Source organism: Apteryx rowi, unplaced genomic scaffold (assembly GCF_003343035.1).
Source record: "Apteryx rowi isolate R43461 unplaced genomic scaffold, aptRow1 scaffold_2, whole genome shotgun sequence".
NCBI lineage: Eukaryota > Metazoa > Chordata > Aves > Apterygiformes > Apterygidae > Apteryx > Apteryx rowi.
In genome coordinates this window covers 3,714,267-3,736,103 of record NW_020448307.1, presented here as the reverse complement: position 1 = coordinate 3,736,103, position 21,837 = coordinate 3,714,267, and the positions used below count along the sequence as shown (strand labels likewise).

At 35.7% G+C, this 21,837-nt stretch overlaps 1 protein-coding gene across 1 annotated transcript; it reads left to right on the top strand.

Annotated features, from left to right (window-relative positions):
* Positions 1-38: 38 nt before the first annotated feature.
* CDKL3 (cyclin dependent kinase like 3) lies at positions 39-18,643 on the top strand. The gene is given in 13 exon segments (XM_026063487.1): positions 39-624; positions 2,670-2,864; positions 3,625-3,803; positions 5,197-5,309; positions 6,753-6,892; positions 10,094-10,182; positions 13,113-13,266; positions 15,813-16,141; positions 16,869-16,959; positions 17,639-17,687; positions 17,690-17,797; positions 18,161-18,258; positions 18,358-18,643. Coding segments are annotated over 13 exon segments (1,779 nt in total). The 5' UTR covers positions 39-459; the 3' UTR covers positions 18,427-18,643.
* Positions 18,644-21,837: the final 3,194 nt, after the last annotated feature.

Sequence of the window (21,837 nt, the reverse complement as noted above, 5' to 3'; positions counted from 1 at the left end):
GCTCAGCGCCCGCGGGCGTTTTCAAGCCTCCGCCCGTTGCCGTGCCTGCGCGGGGCGTTGCGGCAGTGTGATAACGCAAATACCCGGCCCTTCCTCTGTCGCGCTGCTCGTGCCTGCGCGCTCTAGAGGATGAGGGGTTTGTTTGTTTAGCTTTTATTCCTCTTCTTCAACCCACTTTTATTTAAAGTCGGGCTCTGTAGACATCTCTAGGAGTGTGCGTGGGTGAGCTCTTGACTGTCGTCATATGCATATGTACTAAAAAAAAAAAAAAAAGCTGAGCTGAAGGCTTGGGAGATTTCACCTTGCGGGCTTGCAGAAATGTTCAGGAATTGGGAAACTATTGCTGTCTTCAGGAGTTACTCCCCTTGAAACATTGTCTATACATATACGCTTAAAGAATTGTGTGTACCTCTAATTAATTCAAACTTTTGTTTTTCTATGAAGAAATAACCAGTGAAGATGGAGATGTACGAGATCCTTGACAAAGTGGGAGAGGGAAGTTACGGAACAGTAGTGAAGTGCAGGCACAAGGACACGGGACAGACAGTGGCCATTAAAATATTGTATGAGAAATCAGGAAAATGTTTTAACAAAACTGCAATGAGAGAAGTGAAGTTTCTACAGGTTTGTCTCTAAATATGTAAAACAAATGGGAAATGGCTTGAAAATCAGAGCTGCATCATTAGCAGAGTATGTGGTAGCTTGTAGGCTGCTTCATGCACAAAATAGCATGAAAAATTCTTACTTTTTTGTTTCTGAAATATTTTGCTGCCAAATTAAAATGAGTATCTAAAGTAAATTTGAAGACAAGGTCTGAGATGTTGATAAGAAAAATAATCTGGGTTTAAATTAAATAGTGAAAGAATATATGTGAGTTGCAGGGGATTTTTAACTGTTTTGACTTTGTGTGGTGTTATTAGTGTGTATTTCTTCAGAAAAGTGCAAAGTTTGGTAGATCAGCCTTTTAATGCCGTTTATGTGAATACTGGAAAAAACTTGTCTGTGCTCTTCTGTCCCTGGTAATCCATGGCAGCTTAATTGAAGACACCAGAATTTAAACAAAGCATGAAACATGTTGATCTTTCCTACTAGTCTATATTTGTAAATTATCTACATGCTCAATACAAAATTTGTAACTTGTTTAATATCTAGTTGTTTATTGCACTTGATGGTCACTGACTTATGGTGTGACCTTAAGTAAGATGTGCATGTTCTCTGTGAGATGGATCCTCAGCTACATCAGGCCGCTTGAGAGAGCAAGCAGAAAAGGCTGAAGGGCTGCCATTTGTGCTTCTTTAATTCAAAGGTCAGTTTTGCTGTTTAAATTGCATACTGCTCTAACTTCCCCAGGTGGCCTTTTTTTCAGCTGTGGATTACATCACTTTGCTTTGGCTCTCTTCCCAGGATACTCAATGCACATTGGCCACAAAAGGGGTGGTGTATTTATTATACCAGTTCTGTGTTATCCATAAACAGAAGAGGGATTATGTACAAATATTTCCTTACAAAAATATTACAGCACTGCTGTACTGCAGTGGGGAGATTTCCCTTCAAAACTTAGTGGTAATATTGGAGTCTAGACCTATGTTCACGAAGTTCTGCAAAAATTTTAGTATAGACACAGATCATGTTGGACTTTCTCCTAGCCAGAGGTACCTAACTCTAACATTAGCCTGTCCTGGTCGTATTGAGCTTCTGCAAAGTATCGAACCAGGAACAATAATTTATAGTCAAATTACAGGGTTACAAATTTTGATTCTCAGTTTTGTAATATGTATTCAGCCCCACTTCTGCTCTTTGTGCTAATGGGACACTTTTTAAAAATTTAGTTCTTATCAATTTTTAATTAGGCATAATGGCACATTTTGCCATAATGGTGCTTCAACTTCTCTTTAAGTTAGTGTAAGTAGAGGCTGTAGCTCTAAATGTGATCTAATTTCATAGACCTCAGTGGCATTAATGAGACTTGATACCGCTGATGACATGGGCTTTTTTTTTTTTAAATAATGGTAATTAAAGACAGATACTTTGTACTGAGTTAATAAAACTGCTTCAAAATATCAGCAGATAGTAATGTAAAAACAAGTAGTAGATAGAGCTGAATCTGAAATGGTACATGTTTTCAGTGTGATTCTTCTAATATGTTACTTCTTGTCTACGATTTAGTAATATAAATAAAGTGCACACAAGAGGGTATTTTTTAAGCTGATGAGAACAGCTGCTCATTTCAGTGCTGTATTTCTGTTTTACATCCCTGCAGGTGATAGCAGTTTTTGGCTCAGCATTAATAGTCTTGCACAAAAGTGAAGAAAAAGCTTTCTGGATATTGTACCATCAAAGAAACAGTGTTTATGTGTTTCTTAATTTCTGTGTGATGTGATTCTTTTCCTAAAATATAGCCAGTCGTAGCAACACATTTTCCTCAGTCACTAGAAGGTACTAGTTCAGAGCCTGGAGATGTATTGTCAAAAATGAATTGGCAAGTATGTTGAAGTATTGGAGGAAGGCTGAAGGAAAAGAACAAAGACTTGTAGCATATTTTCAAAATAATGTAAATCTTTAAGTAAAGGATAGTTCTTTGTTTGTTGTTATGCATTTCTAAAGAGAAAGCCTGTCCAAATTGAAATAAAAAGCCATGGTAGAAAGTGCTTTTCCTCTTTTACCAACAGCAATTTCATCATGAGAATACGGTCAACCTGATTGACGTATTTAGGCAGAAAAAAAGAATTCACTTGGTGTTTGAATTTGTTGATCATACAATTTTAGATGAGCTCCAGCATTATTGCCGTGGATTGGATAACAAAAGGCTTTAAAAATACCTCTTCCAGATACTATGAGCAGTTGAGTATCTCCACAACAATAATGTAAGTACTTACTTGAAAGATTGAACACAAAACAGTGTTATAACTTTCAGATCACACTTCTTATTTTTGTAGTGCTTTGTCATACAGATATTGACAGTATTAATTCTTTGTTGAGAAAAAAAGTTTTGTTTCTTTATAATAGTTTTTTGTTTATTTTGTTATTTGTTATAATAGTTTTGTTTATAATAGTTTAAGTACTTCTAGTTGGCTTGAAATGATCTGCAGAATTGAAACAACATAGTAAAGGGACAACTGACTAGATGATCAGTGTAGTATTTGGGCTCTGTAGTATTTGGACCCATCTCTGAAATTCTGAAAAGCCAAATATGCTTAGTACTTTAATTTTTAGATACAGTCTATTTTGTTATTCTTGGTTAATCAGCTACCTTTTCAACTGTCTTCCCTGGTGTTGCAGTGTTTCACAGAAGCTTGCTTATCCTTCCCTACTCCCACCTTGTCCTTTTTCTTTGTCCTGTCTCATTTCTCTTAACCACTTTTGTTTTATCCTGCTGTGGAGAGGTAGGGTATTGTGCAGAAATCCTATTCACCTTTTCTCATCACCTACATTAAGCAGTTGCTATTTGCAGTAGTATCAGCACATGGATGACTTTGGAAAATTAGGGCACTCTGTGCCTTCCAGGATCAATTCTGAAGGAGCAGGAGGGTGGGGTTTTTTTCAGCCTTTCTTTTTTTTGTACAGAAAAATAAGAAACAGAACCTGTTTCTTATTAAATTGATTTGTTTTTGTTTTTTTCTTCAGGTCATACATCGTGATATCAAACCTGAAAATATTTTGGTATCACAAAGTGGAATTACCAAACTCTGTGATTTTGGTTTTTCTCGAACATTAGCTACCCCTGGTGATGTTTATACAGATTATGTGGCTACGCGATGGTACAGGGCTCCTGAACTGGTTTTAAAAGATCGGACTTATGGAAAGTATGTGGGGGTTTGCTTTGTTTTGCTTTTCAGTGCCTGTTATTCATTTGGTATAGGAGAAGCATTCATATCACTTGGGCTTTTGCATATAATATAACATTAAAAAAAGGAAAATAATCATATAAAATCTAAATAAAAGATGGTGTCTGCAATGTGTCTACATATGAGGTCTAAGATGGATACCATTACACTCTGGCTCCAGATAGTGAAATCATTGAGAAGTTTAAATACAATGCTGTATTTTATAGATCGCACAGATTATTCATAATTTTCCTACATCTCTAGAAGATGATAATTTTTTAAAGCTAATCAAATAGCAAACTAATCTGAAGTGAGTTGCAAGTAAATTTTGTAGGGGCAGAGCTGGAGGCAGCACCCTGTTAGGCAAAGGCTGCCATATGGATTTCAGCAAAAGTCAATTGAGTAGCCCTGCTTTAAAGTGTTATTCTACCAAAATTGTCATCAGCTTTCATCAGCTCAGGCTTTTTCTTTTTTTTCTTCCCCCCCAACTTAGGATAACCATATGAACTAAGACACAAGAATATTTTTAAATGTAATATTGCATCTTAGTTAAGGGAACATTTAATTCATAATACATTCCATTACAGTTATATGAATCAAAGTCATGTTTTCGTAGCAGTCTTGTTTGTTTTACTAAGGTTGCACTGATGTACACTTTATTCTAGCAATATAAGTTCATAAGTATCATACTTGTTTATCTTGTGATTGTAAAAAAAAATAAATTATCAAATTAAAAAGAGACTGGAATATGTTTGTATGCAGGTAATAGCTAGAGCAACCAGTGGGGCAGAGGGATGCAGATTTTCCGAGGAATACATTGAATTAGCCCTGTCTCCTTTTTGCCAGCTGCAGTCCTTTTCAGGTTGTCAGGGACCTGATCGGAGGACATACAGTCTGTAAAGCTGTGTCTGTGTGGGGACAGTCTGCTCTCTCTGGGCAGCTTCATTCCTGGGAAACAGAAAACGAGGACTGATGAACACTGTTCCTAGTTAACCTGTGCCTGCTTGCCCTGCAAATGATTTTACATAGTATCTATATAATAAGTGGCTGTTGTTGCAGAACCCATGTGATTCTCAGCTAGTAAAGGTTATCTGAAAGCTATAAAGAACCATACAATATAAGATACTGTAAAACTTATAAAAGGTTTGCGCTTTCTGAGAGGTAGCATACATGGTTGACAATATGGTAACTTGGAAGTGTTAGAGGTTTCTTTTCCAAGTGTATAATTCTCGCTAAGTATTTTATTTTGTATTTTATAATATTTATTGTTTTAGAAATACTGAAATTTTTTCTAAATACTTCTTTTAAATATCACTTCTCTTCATTTTAAATCTCCGTGTTGCTGAGAACCTTATTCCTTTTCTGATCATAGACCTGTTGACATCTGGGCTCTAGGTTGCATGATGATTGAGATGGCGACTGGAAAGCCCTATTTACGTAGCAGTTCTGACCTAGATTTACTTCATAAAATTGTAACTAAAGTAGGTGAGTATTACTATTGTGTAAATCAGATGGTATTTAAGGAAAAGCTTTTATACATAATATTAATTTGATTGTTGCATAATCTGTGACAGTAGATTCCTGTGTAGCTTATTGAAGGGTCAGGATTATTAAGTAAGCAATTATATTTTTTCTAATATAGTCCTGCTGATAGGACAGATAATCACTTTTATGAAAAAACTCTTCACTTAGGAAAGCTGTCATTTTCCATGCAGACTTTCTAGCACATGTGCACCATATTTGAGTGATAAGAATATGTGGACAAAGAGTAGTGTGGAGTTAGCAAGATGTTACTGTTCATACCAAACCATCTTTTCAATTTCGTTGCCACCATTTAAAAGTTAGTTTCATTTGTCTGTATGTAAGCTTAACCTGTGGGTTATTGAACACCTCGGTATCTCCCAAACCGATTGCTGTTATCTAAATAACATGGTGAATTACCTTAAGAAATACTGAAGGTGTACGGATATACAGACAAGTTTCTTTATCAAAATACTTATACTAGCTGCTTATAACAATTAAATTGGAAAAGACAGGCAATTATTAACTGTTGGCCTGTGATTGCATGGATGGGTCTCAGTGTGACACTGAAACTACTAATGCAGGTTCTTTGCACAATTAATGTTACCACAGAACTATTTTAAATGTTTCTTAGACAACAGGATATCTGATAACAAAATCAGTCATTGAAAGTAGTTTAGTAGAGACTGACTGAAGTTGTTTTTAAGACTAATTACTTTGCATTGCCCATGACATGTTACTTTTAAGTATCCCAATTAATTAATTAATAACAAATTGTACTGTATGAACAACATTTTTCTTTTTTTATGAAAAAATCTACAAGACATTTATAATAACAACTATGTTGGCTGAGGGTTTAAAGAGAGCATGTAGGATTTCTTTTTATCTCTTGTACAGAGATCTAAACTTGCAGCAGCAAAAATTTTGGTTTTGTCCATCTAATATTAAGGAATTCTGCGGAGGCGGTTTGGGATTGTAAAGAAAGTGATAATTCTATTCTGTATGTTCTCAATCATATTGTTAGATATTAATAATAATAGTACATTACAATAGTTATTTTGGTAATGTGAACTACAAACATAGAAGTAAATATCTTTTTCATAAGCTGGAATTATTTCTTTTTCTCAAACCTTAAATATAGTTTATAGTGCAGTATGAGTCAGCTAGAAGGACCTGCTTTTATATAGCCTTTTTCTTTGAAAGAGGAAGTTACAGAGAGAAATACAGCCATGTTTCATGGTTGAATATATTTCAGCCTTGAAAACTGCAGGCTTTTTGATAAGAGATTTTTTTTAATGTATTTTAGCCATCTCCATGCAAATAATAGAATAAGATTACAGTGTATAATCTTTATATCTGTTTTAACCAGCTAATTTATTATCTGTTCACAATGTACTTTTTTTTCAGGCAGTTTGACACCTCATCTTCAGAGTATTTTTATAAGAAGTCCAGTTTTTTCAGGGATGGTACTTCCTGAAGTCCAGCATCCTAAAAATGCAAGGAAAAAGTATCCCCAGCTCACTGCCTTGCTGGCAGATATGGTTCATGTACGTTAGAGAAGGCCTGAGTATCAAACTTGATAATTATTATTACTTGCCATTATGTATAATTGGTAACTTCACTGACAAGGTGAAGAACCCTCTATCTAACATGTAGTCATTGCAATCCATGTTAGCCTATCTAAATCTGGAACAGAAATCTGCTTCTCTACCCAGCTGCTGACCCTGAACATCACTCCAGAGAAGAGTTATCCTAGGATTTGCAGGAGTCCTTTATGTTTTGTAGAGTGAATATTATTCTGTTAGGCTGGCGCTTCAACGGACAGCAAGGTTTAGGATACGAGAAATACATATATCCAAAGCACTTGATTTAAGATGAGTTAATATTTCAGTACTTGTACTAAGTTTGAAAAAAATAGTTTAACTTGTCAAAGTTAAATATGTGTTTTTCCTATCAGTACAGCTGAATATGTGAAATCCTCTTTGTGCATTATGCTAATTAATCTGCTATATGGTATTTGCTCTTGGAATCTCCATTCAGTTACGATCTTTATCCTTAACTCGTATGAGTAGTTCAGCCAGTTTAATTGGGAATGTCCACACATCAAGAATGTGGACCATCAGAAATTGCTAATCAGAGAAGTTAGGATTTTCAGAAGTGCCAAGGAGATTCTGGAGAACAAGTGTCAGTCCCATTTTTCGTAAGCATTTAAGCTAATTTAAATTCATCAATGTTATAATTACTATATTCACTGAAATGCAGTTGCAGGCAGCAGTGGTTTAAAAAAAAGGTCTGTATTCTGTTCAGACATTGAATATTGTTTCCAGGAGTCAGTGAGAACAGGAATGGACTTAGGTTTTACCATTTCCATTACAAAAAATCAAAAATCCAATAGTCAGTCAGTTTCCTGTCATATAAAGATTTGAGAGCGAGCAGATGGAGGAGGAATAATCTAATTGTGATGTATTTTCTTTCTCACTAGCTTATTCTGTCTCTCTTTGACAGCATACCTAAAATGTGCTCTTCCATATAGAGAGCTTGTTCATTAAGCCTTAAAATAAATGACAAGTGGAAAGCTTCTTTACAAATCTATAATGGTAGTGGTGATACCAGGCATTTCTAGTAATCTATTAACATCATGAAAATTTGAACAAAAGCTGTGCAGTACTTTGTTTAATAAAGACCAATGAAGCTTTCACTTAGCAGGGTTTCTAGCTAATAATTTTTTTTTTTTGGCAGTAGAAAATACTGTTGCTTTCAGAGAAATGAAGGATCTCTTTCATTCATTGAGGACTGGGAAAATGAAGGACTAGCAGCCAAGATTTCCTTCAGTGGCTGAATTGCAACATTAACAAAAGGGATGACTGCACAAGTTGAAGTGGACAGTGTTACAGTTTTATTCCGTCCTTTTCTCTCTAGCTTTCTTATGTCTTTGCAAATCTCTCACAGTTGTAGTGATAAATCTGTTTAAACCTCTCACAAGAAATGAATACATATGAACTAGTAACTATGCACCTCTCACATTGATTTTGCTGATGACGGGTTGAATTTGTGATAAAGGTGTTAAGTTATAACAACTAGGTTTATTACTTAAGATGAAATGTAGCTTTGAACTGAAGCATATGAGAGAAGAAAGAAAAAATAGTTTATCCATGATATTACTTTGATTCCAGGAGAATTTATTTTATAAACTAGTTTGTCTTACTGGACTTGCTTGGATTTCTTTTAGATTTCCTGTGCTTAAGAGAAATCACACAGAGAATGCATAAAGGCACATTATAAAATGGCCCACCTCAGAACTGGCCATCATCATTATCCAGCTGTGGTAGCTGGAAGCAAAGAATGGAAATTTGAGGGATGGAGGATGTTCTTTCAGAATTAGGATGTGTTTTTTGATAAAGGAAGTTGATCACTTCCTATGCATTTAGCAGGGTATTAACCATCTATTTCAGACATTGATTTATTTGTTTAAGTTAGAAGACTGTTCGTCATCTGAAGAGTCAATGGAGAGAAGTTAGGGACTCTCAGAAAATGCTTCAGATCGCCCTAATCAGGCAATAATTAAACTCTTAAAGCAGATATTCTAAATTGCTTATGGAAGAACCTCTCTTTCTTTTGGTAAGGGATCCTACCTTTTTCGCCTGGACCTTTAAGTTAAGAAGCTAAAGATAGGCAGCCTTAAAGTTAGGCAGTATCTCTCAGTTATGGAAAAAATGAATTTATGAATGTGATATAGAGTGGATATAGTAACATAAGGTTTAGAAACACTGATGGCAGTGTATCTAAGTCCATGTGAACTGTTAGCTGACCTGTCTACTAGTTGCAAAACTGTCGTTATCTTCTGATACACCCAGAGAAGCCTTCATGTGTTGGAAGGAGAGTCTGTAGTCATAGATGCCATGTTTTCCTAAAAAGCAAAAAGCTCTAAGGTGATACCTTTAGGGTAGCTTTCTCATGTATGTTTCCTATTCCATGCTCAAAAATTGCAAGACTAAGAACTTCAGGCTCTATTTGTGCATATGAATAATATGAAGTTTATGGCACAGGGTAGCACACAAGTCCCAGAAAAGGAACAGAATACCCAAATGAGGGAAGTTAAATGCAATTTGGAAATAAAGATGTAAGGACAGATCATTGGCCACAGAGAAAAAGGGGCAGCATGGGAGTTCAAAGAATCCTGGGTTGATGTATAATTTCCGTGGCTACTCTGATATTCCATTCATAACCCCTGTCTAACAAATTAGAAGAGTATTTTGGGACAGTCCTCAGCCAGCAGAGTGCTCCTAGAGGGAATATTCTCTCCAGTATAATTTAGAGAAAACTCTAGGGCCCTTACCTACCCTAGAATTGGGAGCTAAAATAATAATTCACCTTCCACCCACCCTCAAATTCAGTAAGATGAGCCAAAAAAAAAAGTGAACTAGGTTACATAACATCTAGGATGTCTGGATCCTATTCTATTGCTACTGAAATAAGTGCAATGACAAAAAAATTAAGAGAGAATTTGAGGACAGAAATTGTGAATACCACCAGGTGGAAAGATTCTTTATAATGTAATGATATGAAGTTTTGAAATGAATACATATGAACTTGTAACTATGCACTAATGTACTAGTATCCCCTGTAAAATGCGAACTGATGTTGGTTTATTACTGCCTTTGGTAATACAGGATGTTGCTTACATTGTAGCATACTATGTGTCATTATGAGATGCTTTCTTCTAAAGTAATCTTCCTGATGTTTTACAGGCTTGTTTACAAATAAACCCTGATGATAGGATCTCTTGCTCTGATTTGCTGAGGCATGACTATTTTACTAAGGATGGATTTATTGAAAAGTAAGCATTTTATTTAGTCACTAGAATATAAGAAGCTATAATATCAGAATTTGGACATTTTTGAAGGAGCTGTAATAAAAAAATGTGTGATACACAGGTATATAAGTGTGGGGGTTTTTTTTAAGAATTTTTTGAATCTTTAAAACAAATGATTTCCTTTTTGATCCTTACTGTCATAAAGAATCCAAGATACTCCAGTTCATGAAAAAAATTGTGTTTTATTAAGTAGCTGTGCAGTTACTGTTTCAAGTTCCTCAGATGTAATGTAGCATAATGCAGGATTTGACTCCTGCTATTCTGTCAACAAAAAACAGCAAAGTAGAGGTATTCATAGGAGCCTGTATGTCCCCAAAGGTTCCCAAAAGAGGTCTTAGAAAAAGTCCTCTGAGATCACTGACAAAATGTTCATTATATATTCTCCCATGCATACAAGAGTGGATTCAGAGACACTGGCCAAGTCTTCGCCATGTTGAGCCTGATCCTCAAGAGGCACAAATTTCATAGAGTAACAGCACTGGTTCTGGACAAAGAGTCTTAGAGACAATGAAAATGTGGGGGGTTTTGGGGGGGATTTTTTTTTTTTTTTTTTGCTAACAGTTTTAGATATTTCTGGTAAAGTATCACATATAAACTTGTAAAAATAGTAGCTTAAATATAATAATTGTTACATTTTTGTTATATGCAACTGTTCCTATTACAGCACAGCTGTTGTTTTAAAAAAATCAGAAAATCTAGAAACGTGTTTCATATAGAAGTATATATTTAGCTATACGTTCAGCTAGAACACTGATACCATAAAATTATAGAGAGCTTTCAGCCTCACCTCTTATTAAGGTTGCCCAACACTTCTTTTTATAATTCTCCTGTTTCCAGTTTCTGCCATACTTTATAAATGCTTGGTATGAAACTTTAGACTCAAAATATCTTTCTCAAACTGTATTTTTTCCTGAAGGATTCCATCCAGTCAAAACAGCCTTTCAAAGCAAAAGGCTAGAGAAAAATACAATGTTACCCAGACTGAAATTTGCTAGTACCTTTTGATTTGTGTATGTTATCCTGAAGAACAGCATTCTAATCCTTCTCCACAGTTCCTGCAAAAACTGAACAGGTTACTTAAGTGAAAATTTTCTTGCATGGTCAGTCTCATTTTTCTGGTTTCTGGAATTGAGATTATTGAGCAGACTTTCACAAGTGCTGAGAACTCAGAAATACAACTGGAGTCAATAAGATACGCAATTAAAAACCAAATCCTGTGCAGTGCTAAGTACTTGAAAAGCTCATGTCCTAGGTGTGTCAAGTGGGCACATGGCATTAACGAACCCTGTTTACAGCAATACTGTGTGCTTCTGTTTCTTTTTGTAAAAATGATAATTGCACTCGCTGCTTCACAGACTGCTACGTTCATTAATAATATATCCATTAATGCTTGTGAAGAATTTGTGCACTCCATTGATAAGTGTCACTTAGCAATAACTGTTCACAGAGTTACAATTTGCAGAGTGAGGGAAAATTAAGGCATAGGATCACACTGACTAATGAAGATAAAACTGCATGCTGCCACCCAGATGGAGGCTGTCCCATGCCCTGAATAAAACAAAATCCTTAGTCAAAATAGCATATATTATGCAATCATCTTATAATGCATAGATAGAGGACAATAGATTATGGTTGCTTAGGAAATAATATTTCTGGTATTTAATTTGTTGAATGCTTGACTTTACCCCCCAAAAAAGTTTAAAAAATAAACCCTCCATATAGCACTTTGTAAAATGCTTTTAAAAATATTTATTTAACATTATTCTTTTTAACATATTTAGGGCACCATAGTGTGATACAGCATTAAGCATGGTTTTGGAGTGATTTGTCTAAAAATTACTATTAGCTTCATCTGAACCTCACTGTCTTGTGTTCAGCTGGCTAGCCAGTAGGTGTGGCTATAGAGCCTGGTCTTGTGCCCTTTGAAATACATGGGATTTCTTTCGTCAGTCTATACAGCAACCATTTCTAACGAGGATATAATATTGTATGCTTGCTTTCATCCTCAGAAATCCCAGGTCATGTTCAGAAGCTGTAATTGCAAACACAAGTGTCTGTTAGTATGTATAGGTGTCTTTTATATGGACATAGTGTAGGTGTTTTTTACTGCAAAGGACATGCAAGCTTTTGCAGGTTACATGTTCCTTTTTCCTAATTTTTGATCAGTAAGGGAGAGTGTGGCTTGTAGCTCTTCAATTTTTTTTAATTCTGATAACCACACTTTCCAAAGCTGTCTTCTAGCACTCAAAATTCTAATTATAAAAATCAAATATATCCTTAACACAATATGATATTTTATAGTTAGAAATATTAAAGTACTAATTAGGACAATGGCTATATTAAATGCAATATAAAATCACTGTACAGAGACTAGTTTTTTTTGTGAAATTCCCTTTTTCAGGCTTAATTTGACATTGTAGTGTCAAATATTTAGTAAAAGAGAACTGAAGCATAAAAACATTAGAGGATGGCTAGTCATTCAGTGAATCAATCAAACTTCAAAGGCATTTTGTTTATATCAGAAACCTTCCTTGCTCTTTAGAGATGAATGAAACAGCCCATAATTTGTCAACATCAAAAGTGAAACATCTCCTCTGAATAAAATTTGCATTATTAAATCTCTTTTTTTGTAAGGAACAGAGTACTTATAAGTTTAAAAACAATTTTTTTTAAATCTGTTTTAATGGCCAAGCATCAGTTGTGTGCTAGATATGTTGTTTATTGACAAGCTCTATTTTTAACATGTAGGCTTGGCATTATACTTGGAACTACGCATGAGTTATTTGGCACTCTGAGTTGTTAAATAATGGATTTAGTTTAGATGCTGACAGATTATTTTAAGAGAAATTATTATTTAATATAAGTTAAAAGATGATTTCCCTTTTTCTTACTAGATTCTTACCAGAACTGAAAGCCAAATGCTTACAAGAAGCAAAATTAAATTCTCTTTTAAAACTCAGAGGGAATAACAAAGATGTAGGACTACTAAAAGATGAAAAGAGAAGTGCTCGTTTTAATGCCTGTCTGAATGGCCCAGTATTTAGGAAGGTGAGAATTGGTTTTCTTAAAATGTTTATTGCTGCATAAAATTTTCATCTTAATTACAACACAGTGTTATTAGATTAACTATATGTCTTCATGCAGTTCAATCAAATCAGTGTCACTGCAGTGTAAAACTGCATGTTGCTTGATCTGTTTTGGGAGATGGGTATTTCCAAAATCAAACAGAACGAAGTTAACAAAGGTGCATTGGATTCAAGCACATGCTTATAGATTTTTATAGTAAGACAATGGATTATATGTTTAAACACTCTGCTGAACAAGAGACAATGTATCTGTAGTTAGAATAAATACGGTGGGGAAAAACACATGAAGGAGCAAACTTCAAAGACTTATTTGTTATATTGCTACGTTCCTACTTTTCCTGATGGCTAGCCCACGTACACCATTTCACGCCACTTGTATTTTATAGGTGGTTTTAAACACCAGCACCAAAAACTTTTTCATTAGTAAAAGAATCTTCCTCCTAGAGGATATGGAACATTTTTTGGTGATTTGCACATTATTACTTAGTGTGTTGTCACAGCATGAGAACTGTGGCACTTTCTCAGTGATACAGGTTCTGTATTTTCACCTGTTTTTGGAAAGTTCGAGGACCAGTTAACTCAGAAATTGATGATGTGTAGTGCTCAAAAATATCACAGATGCGTAAGTGGCAGCACTGATGTTATACAGAGAAGCTGGCCATGTTCTGGAAGAGTTTGAGAACAAAGCATTCAGTGCTGTGATGGTGCAGATGGTCTGCACCGAGCCATTCTTGTTATGTATTTCATAATTCCAGTCACAATAATTCTGGATAATTCCAGTCTCCACTGTGGAAAAGTAATAGAGCATCATATTAAAAATTTCAGGAAAAAAAAATTGCTGTCTTGAACCCCTACCAGAAATCTGTTCAGTTTCCAGACATAAAGTCCCTTTAGGTATTAACTGTGAATGCTGTAACACATTTTGATTTTTTTTTCTTTTAATCAAACTATCTGTATTTTTTTCCTGTTCTTTCTTTATGTATTTTGCAAAACAACCAACTAAAGAGTTGATTGTACAGCAAGTGCTGTTACACACTTAAGGTTATTATTTTTCTCTAGTTGCTTTTGATTGTAGACATCTTAATTATCACAGGAAACAATACTCAAACAGCACTGCAGTTTTTAAGCTGATAAGATGCCCCTTTAAAGAGTTCTCAGATCTATTTTTCCCTTAACTGTGCTTTCTGAATACTGATAGATCCTTTAATTTCAGGCTCCAAGAGCAATGTTAGAAGATAATGTTCAAACCAGTAGTGCATGCTGAGTTGTTATTTCATCTTTCCCAGGTCCCCATATGCTTTTTGGTGTACACAGGCATTTTATGAGCTTGCTTTTCTTTATATTTTGACCAGAAGTTAATGTCCCACTTTCTTTTGGACACTGCAGCAAGGGAGTGGTGTTTTTTTGTGTTTTGTTTTTTTTTTCCCTGTCCTTCCCTTCTCTAGGGCCTAGCAAGGGTTAACAGAGAGGAAAATAACAATCCTAGGGCCTGGGGAAGGAAAAAAGCAAACATTTAGAGGAGCTCTCAGTAGGGTGGAAGCCATCAATTGGCCATGTGAAAGTTTCTCTTTTGAAAACCACTGGGGCTGGGAACTGGCTTTTACTCCTGAATTGTTCTTTCGGCCTTTCTGGTGATGGCAGGAGTAGCATACTTTCCTAACCAGTTTCTCCACCTGGAGAAAGCTTGTTTGGGGAACATGAAATTTGTTGATGAGTGGAATAAATACGGTGTTTCATGAGTGACAAGAAATAAAAGTTCTTTTTCCATGTGGAAGGGCAGCTGGCTTGTCAGCAGTCCCCTATCCTATGTATATATGGTTCATTTGACCTCTATTCTTCAGTCCAGCTTTCGACTGCTATACTCTGAATGGCAAAAAACGAGACTGAAGACAAGGGGAATGTTAATGTAAATAAAGTCCTAACAGAATGCCAGACCTTGGGTTAAGAGATGTGGGAGTGTCACTTGTTTGCAGTGTCCCAGGATAGTACCCAGTCTGCACTGGTACACCATTGCCTAGTAACCCCAGCTCCCAAAGGGAAGAGGTCTGGGAAAAGGAAATCAATGTTTCGCATTAAACCACTCATTTGACACACATGTATATTTTTGTTCTTAATTCTGAGATGCAAGTGGAGTTCTCTTTCAACATGTTGCAGCCAAATTTTCTAGTTCATTTTTGTGTATTGGCACAATAATATGAAGACATGTTAAAGTAGTTTTGTTGTCTCAGTGTATTTGATGTTATTACACAAGGGTGGAATTAAAAAAAAAAAAGGTCAAAAAAGCTCACTTATCCTTACATTTCTAAGAAATGTTCTGTGATGGCAGGAAAGTCTAATAATAACAAATGATGGTAATGTCCAATTCTGAAACACTAAACACTGAACTTCTACTGATCTCAGTGTTTCTCTTGGAGGAATTCTTGGCCTCTTGTATGAGTGAAAGCATGAAAATACAAAACAATATCTAATTTAGAGTGTATATCTATTTTGACATAGTGTTTGTTCTAGGATCTCAGAAAGGACAAAAAATCAAGGAATCTAAAAGTAAAAGTTGCCAAAGTGAAAGGTAGGAAAAAAGCGATCCCAGAGATGGAAAAAACTAATCAGGAAGACACAGTTGTTCAGCAGGCTGTTTTCTCACGGCTTGGTTTTCCTGAAGAGGCAAACCCTAACCTCCCCGATGTGACTGCCTCTGTAATGGCTAGCAGTGATCTCCTCACCAGGACGGAGGATCCTCTGTCGACAGCAATTTGCTCAGTAATGCCACCCATCAACCCAACCTGCGGGAACCTTACTGCTGCAAACTTCAATTCACACTTTCCAATTTCTCATACAAGGTTAGCATCTTTTGGGCTTATCTCTAAATGAGACAGTTGGTAGTTGTTTTAACTTAAAAAAAATATTAAAAGAAATGTGAACTTACCAACTTTATTTCACTAAATTAATACTGTTCTCATTTTGCTAGGATTTTATCCATTGTTAGGGTTGGCTGTATGCTAGCTTTGGCAAAAAAAATCTGGTGCAGTCCATGCTGCCTCCTTTTTAATGTAGACATGCTCCCTAGTGGGATGGCTGGTCTTGGCATAATTGAGTTATTTTAGACTCGTTTAATAAACTAAGAGTAGAAACAAAACCCACGTTAGGCTACACTTTGCTTCCAAAATACTGTTTTTGCAGAAAGTTATCTTTTCTGAACTCAGGCAGATTTGTAGGCAAAAGCAGCATTATGAACCCTGATCGTTATGATACTGTCTTTCCTGATGTTATTACAGTCCTTCTAAATTCTGTTTCTCACATGTAAATATGGTTCTTTTTTTCTAAAATGCTCACCGGCATGTTGTTCAAAAAGCTACAACATTCATTCACTACGTTTCACATGATACATACCATTCTAAATGCAAACTGTTACCATTAAAGAGCATTATTTGAAGCATGCATCTATGTTCAAATTCCAAATATATGCCTCCAGCAACATTTATTATTGTGAGGGGGCTTATATAACCCTACTACTCAGCTCTTGAATGGCCCAGCTATGCGTATCATAGTTGCATTTGTTTATCACAGGGCATCTGAAAAAACAAAGAAAATAAGTCCTTGGCAATCAGTGGGACAGATGGGAACCAGCACCAAACAGGAGGAAGAGTCTGTGCCTCAGGTACGTGTATTTTCTTTGTTTGCTTATTTTGATTGACATATATTTGCAGTTTTGAAATGTACCAGACTGACTTATTTAAGGAGAGGCATAACGATCCTTGGAGCTTTTCTACTGGTGGTGACAATCGTACCATGTTAGGTCCACGAAGAATGAAACTGTAGCCCAATAAAGCTGTTGGATTTTCACCCTGGCCTTTACTGGAATTAGATATAGAATAAATCTTTCCTCACTGGAGTTTTCCTGGAGTGATAGTACAATCTTAGCTGCAGCTTCACTTTTTGGCACGAGCATGCTCTCAGGTCTTTCCCCGAAGACCTCCCCGCTCTGCTTTTTAATGTTTTTCACTGCTAAAACTAAGATGATGAACAATGCATGGTAAGTAGTATCTCCATCCTTGTATAGCTATCTGCACACTGGGGAACCAGAGTTATAACAGAACTTTTTAAGATTTGTGAAGTATTTAACATTATGGAGGTTCTCTCAATGGTGTTAATTTACGGTGTAAGAGAGCTCTCTGTCTAGTACTACAGAACAGTGGGTCTAGGGCCCCCACTGAAATCTGAATTTTTAATACATTTTACTACGGTTAGCTGGCAGGAATCTTTAGAAAGTACAGTGGGAGAGCAGTAAGTAACAGGCACACCACACACACCTTCAGACATTATGATTTTCCATTTAGATTCAGTCAGAAAGGGTCGCAGCATATGAACAAACTGCTCAGACTGATCAAACAGTGTGAACCAAAAGAAATGTGGTATTTCAAAATCTGAGAAAAAAGACATCCGCTTCCCGGAACTGCTAATAACATCACAACAAAAGGAGCTGAAAGGAATGGAAGGTAAGAAATTCAAATTGGCTTTGCAGGTGCACAAATCAGAAGCTAGTTCTAGAGAAGTATTAATTTGAACTAAGACCTAAATAACCAATAAGTAGCTTTGGTGGAAAATTCTTAGGAAAAAATACGCATCAGATGATTAGACAGGATAAAAACCACACATGCATTTTTAGGCTTCAGGAATATTTCTTGTACACACATGAAAGTTAGGATAAAATTCGAAGAATTATTATTTTTTAACTGAAAAATCTCTAAAATAGTTCAGTAGTTTCCGAATCAATCCATTTAGACATAGAATTTGAAGGTAAGTGGAGAATGTAGAAAAAAGACAAAGTCTAGAAATAATTATGTATCTCTTTGTGAAAGCTAAACAGGTAAAAATGCTGAAGAGGGAGGCAAAGAATTCTGAAGTATCTAAAATACCTTCTTTACTCAATGTTGATCAATGTCAAGAAAAACAAGAGGTAAATGAGCACATCAGTGAAAATATATGATGGTTTATACAATTGTTAGAAGATGTAACAGTCAATCAGCTAACTTTCTTTTCTCAATTTGATTTTCAGACTGTGGAAAAAACACACAAAATAAATTCAAGCAATCTTTCCTGGAATAAGCAATGTACCAGCATGTGAAACTGTAGAATCTTTGTAGAGTAAAATCTTTGTTCTTTTCTTCATCTTTGAGAAGTTAATATGGCTGTTTAATGATGTGGGGGATTTTATAAGTTTGCTGTGGTATGTATGCACTCCACAGGAATAGTTTCAATGTGTTGATCATGAAACAACTGATATTTACTTAAAAATGCATATTTATACTAACTCTTAAGCATCTGATTTTATAGGTGTTTCTTGTCTCATTAGTGGCCACTTCGAGCTGGCCACACTTACACCTTTTACAATAATATCTAAACATTCTTTTAATCCTGAGACAAGTATATTCTCTGGAGGGAGAAATTTACATTAAAGGTATGTATGAATACAGACAAAATTTATACTTTCACATTAAAAAGCAAGATCAGGCTGTCTGGCTTTTTCCTGCAGTTACGCATACTATTAACATACTATCAGTATTACATGCTCAACTCATCCCAAATGATGTGAATAACAATTAATTAGCTCAGCCTTTCCAAAGGTTCTGTTATTTATTTCTCTTGCAGATGATCACCCCCTGTGTTATAAATATGTTAAGGTAACACTGGATTGAGTGTTCTAACCAACATTTTGTCATAGTTTCTGAAAATAAAGTGAATGAAGATTGTTCAGAAACCATTTGTGGTTGTGGAGTCAGCAGTTGTTAAGCTGATCTACACTTGGAGTAATACTCAGTTTAAAAAAAATTGGCTCATGGAGATTTCTTGAACTGGAACAGCCAAGAAGATTATTTTCCATTCAGGTCTTAATATTTTATCATTTTAAGAGAAACCAGTTGCCAGGTAGAGAACATAATCCATAAATGCCATTTGAACAAAAGACATTTTCTTATATATGAGACTTTAAGCAACAGATTTTTACAGGGCATAATTTCACAACTACCTCTGTTTCTTAAGTTTTACAGCCCCATTAATAAAAAATAAAGCTAATGTGAAAAAGTCAGAAGGGACAAAAGTGTACTTTTACAGTGATGTGAGGAAAAGATGGAGGTAGTGGTCCACCAATATCCAGGAAACTCCTTTACTCCTAAACAATAATTGTAGACTATAGCTTGACAAATGGGATCTCAGGCATGAAGGATTACAAAATATTTATTTAGTATTATTTATTTCATATTAAATACTCAGTATTTATACATTCACTGTGCAACCTTACATTTAGACTTCTGAGGGTCTAATTTTATATCTCTTTATTCTGTATAATTAGAAGCCATTTTTAGCTTTGGTGATAGCCTTTTATCCTAACTACGAAACATGTTTCATCTATAAGTGTTCTGAAATGTTATTTCAAATTTTTTTCAAAACAAATATTTGGTACAGCTTGATTACTGTTTCTTTTGGCATAGTGGTAGCTTAGGCAGCCCGGAGTCACGTTGTTTGTTTCCAGTCCCACATCTTTCCCTTAGCTGTGATGGCATAATTGCATGTGGGGTTGCACAGTGAGCCCAGTCAAGGACTCGATCTTGACTAAAATAACCTGACCAAAAATGCTTATTTTAAACTTGGATCACTTCCCTGCACAACAGCCTCACAAAGAGGTGGTGGCACAACTGAGACAGCACCCTGGGAAGGGAAGAGCTGTAGTGGCAGAGGGAAGATAGGGGCTGCTCACTGCAGGACTGCTGCCAAAAGGTGTGTGCATAAACCTGCAGCCTTGCCTTTACAGACCGAACGCTGTGCAATGACTTTGGTCTGTTCAGTATCTAAAGCAAAGAAAAGGAAATTCCATGAGTATGATACTGTAGTAATTTCAGCTATGTTTCTACAATACCCGTGACTAAATTAACAGAATAAACTATGAATTAACAACATACTACAGGGATTGGGGTATATATTGATAATATATGAGAAATCTGCATAATAGTGTAAGATTAGGAAAGACATGCAAATGTGCATTTGTAGAATGAAAAATCTACTTGGAGAACATAAACCAAAAAAAACTCAGAAAATTAACAGGTATTTTATAGTTATCTTGCTGTTTTCAGTTACTAGCATTGATTGATTATGGGCCGGCAGCAAAATAAACAGTTACTCATCATGTTAACAGCTGGAGAAACTTCAGTGTAATTCAAGAGGTTAAACAATATCCTTGATTATTGGTATTCAGCGGGTGCAATGAGGATAAGTTACCTGCAGAGGAGGGGCAAGAAGCTACAATACCTAGCAGAAGCGAGCTGTTCCAACAGGCTTAACTGAAATCTACAGGAGTTTTGATTATATGGAAACTGTGTTATTTGGGCTGTCTTGTCCATCACAATACTGTTTGGTTTTTTTTTTGGAGAAGTAGCTTCTGCCTAATCATTACATCATATGGCATTGCTAGGTGTCTGTAAACTGAAGAATTGAGCTGAGCAGCAAAGCTAATACAGTAAGCTAACGGGAAAAGGTCATGAACAGTGAAGTCAGAAGCCTTTCTTTATCATAGAAATTAGGAAACACATTCCTGTTCTTACTGCCCTAACTTTTCCTATTTACTGTCGCCTATTTAAAATTTGTCATTAGCTTCCTTCTAATGCATTTTCCAGGTGGTCACTGGCATTGCTAGGAAGCTGTTAAAACAGCATTTTGTAGATGAATTTGGGTTTATATTTTTCCTGTTTCTTTTTTTCCCCCTGTTTATGCGCTTTATGGTTTTATCTCTTTTTGCAAGAGATTGATGACAAGATATAGGAGGAGTTTCTTTGCTTCCTCCCACCCTGTCTATACCAATTGGTAAGTTCACAGCTTGAAATCTGCTAAGTATTATAACAAGTGTTTTATCACGATAAATGTTTTTAGTTTATCCACTTCCACAGTATGGAGAGGAAAAAACTATTCTGCATCTACTGATGAATCCCTCATCTTCATTCTTGTCAGTTAGGAAAAATTACAAACCACCTAAACTAGATTGTAGGAGGTGGTGGAAAGCTATGAAAAGCCTAGAAAGTAAAAGAAAAAGACTATATTAGTGTCTAAGTTCACATAAATTTCTCTTTATGGCTTTATAGCAAGGTGGCTACTGAAAGTCTTGAAATATAAACAGAATTTTAGATAACACATTTCATAGCAATAAAAAGTCATAGGATAATCTGTACATGGCTTGACTTCTTCATATTTAATCTTGCATGATTTATTAAACCTAAACATAAAAATATTGGGGTTCATTCAATTTTGCTGTCTGGCCTGTGATTTGCTGCCAACGTGTTATGCAGGAGTGACGCTCGTGCTGTCGGAAGTTTAATAAAGCATTGACTGACATATACTAACTGTAACAGATGTTTTAATGGGTTATCTAAACTTCATTATTCATAGCGCACACATGTAGGTGTGGAAAAGCAACACTGACCCTCTGAACAAAGCAGACGTACAATAGATAAACCTGTAGTGACATCACCTGGGTGTAACCAACAGTTAC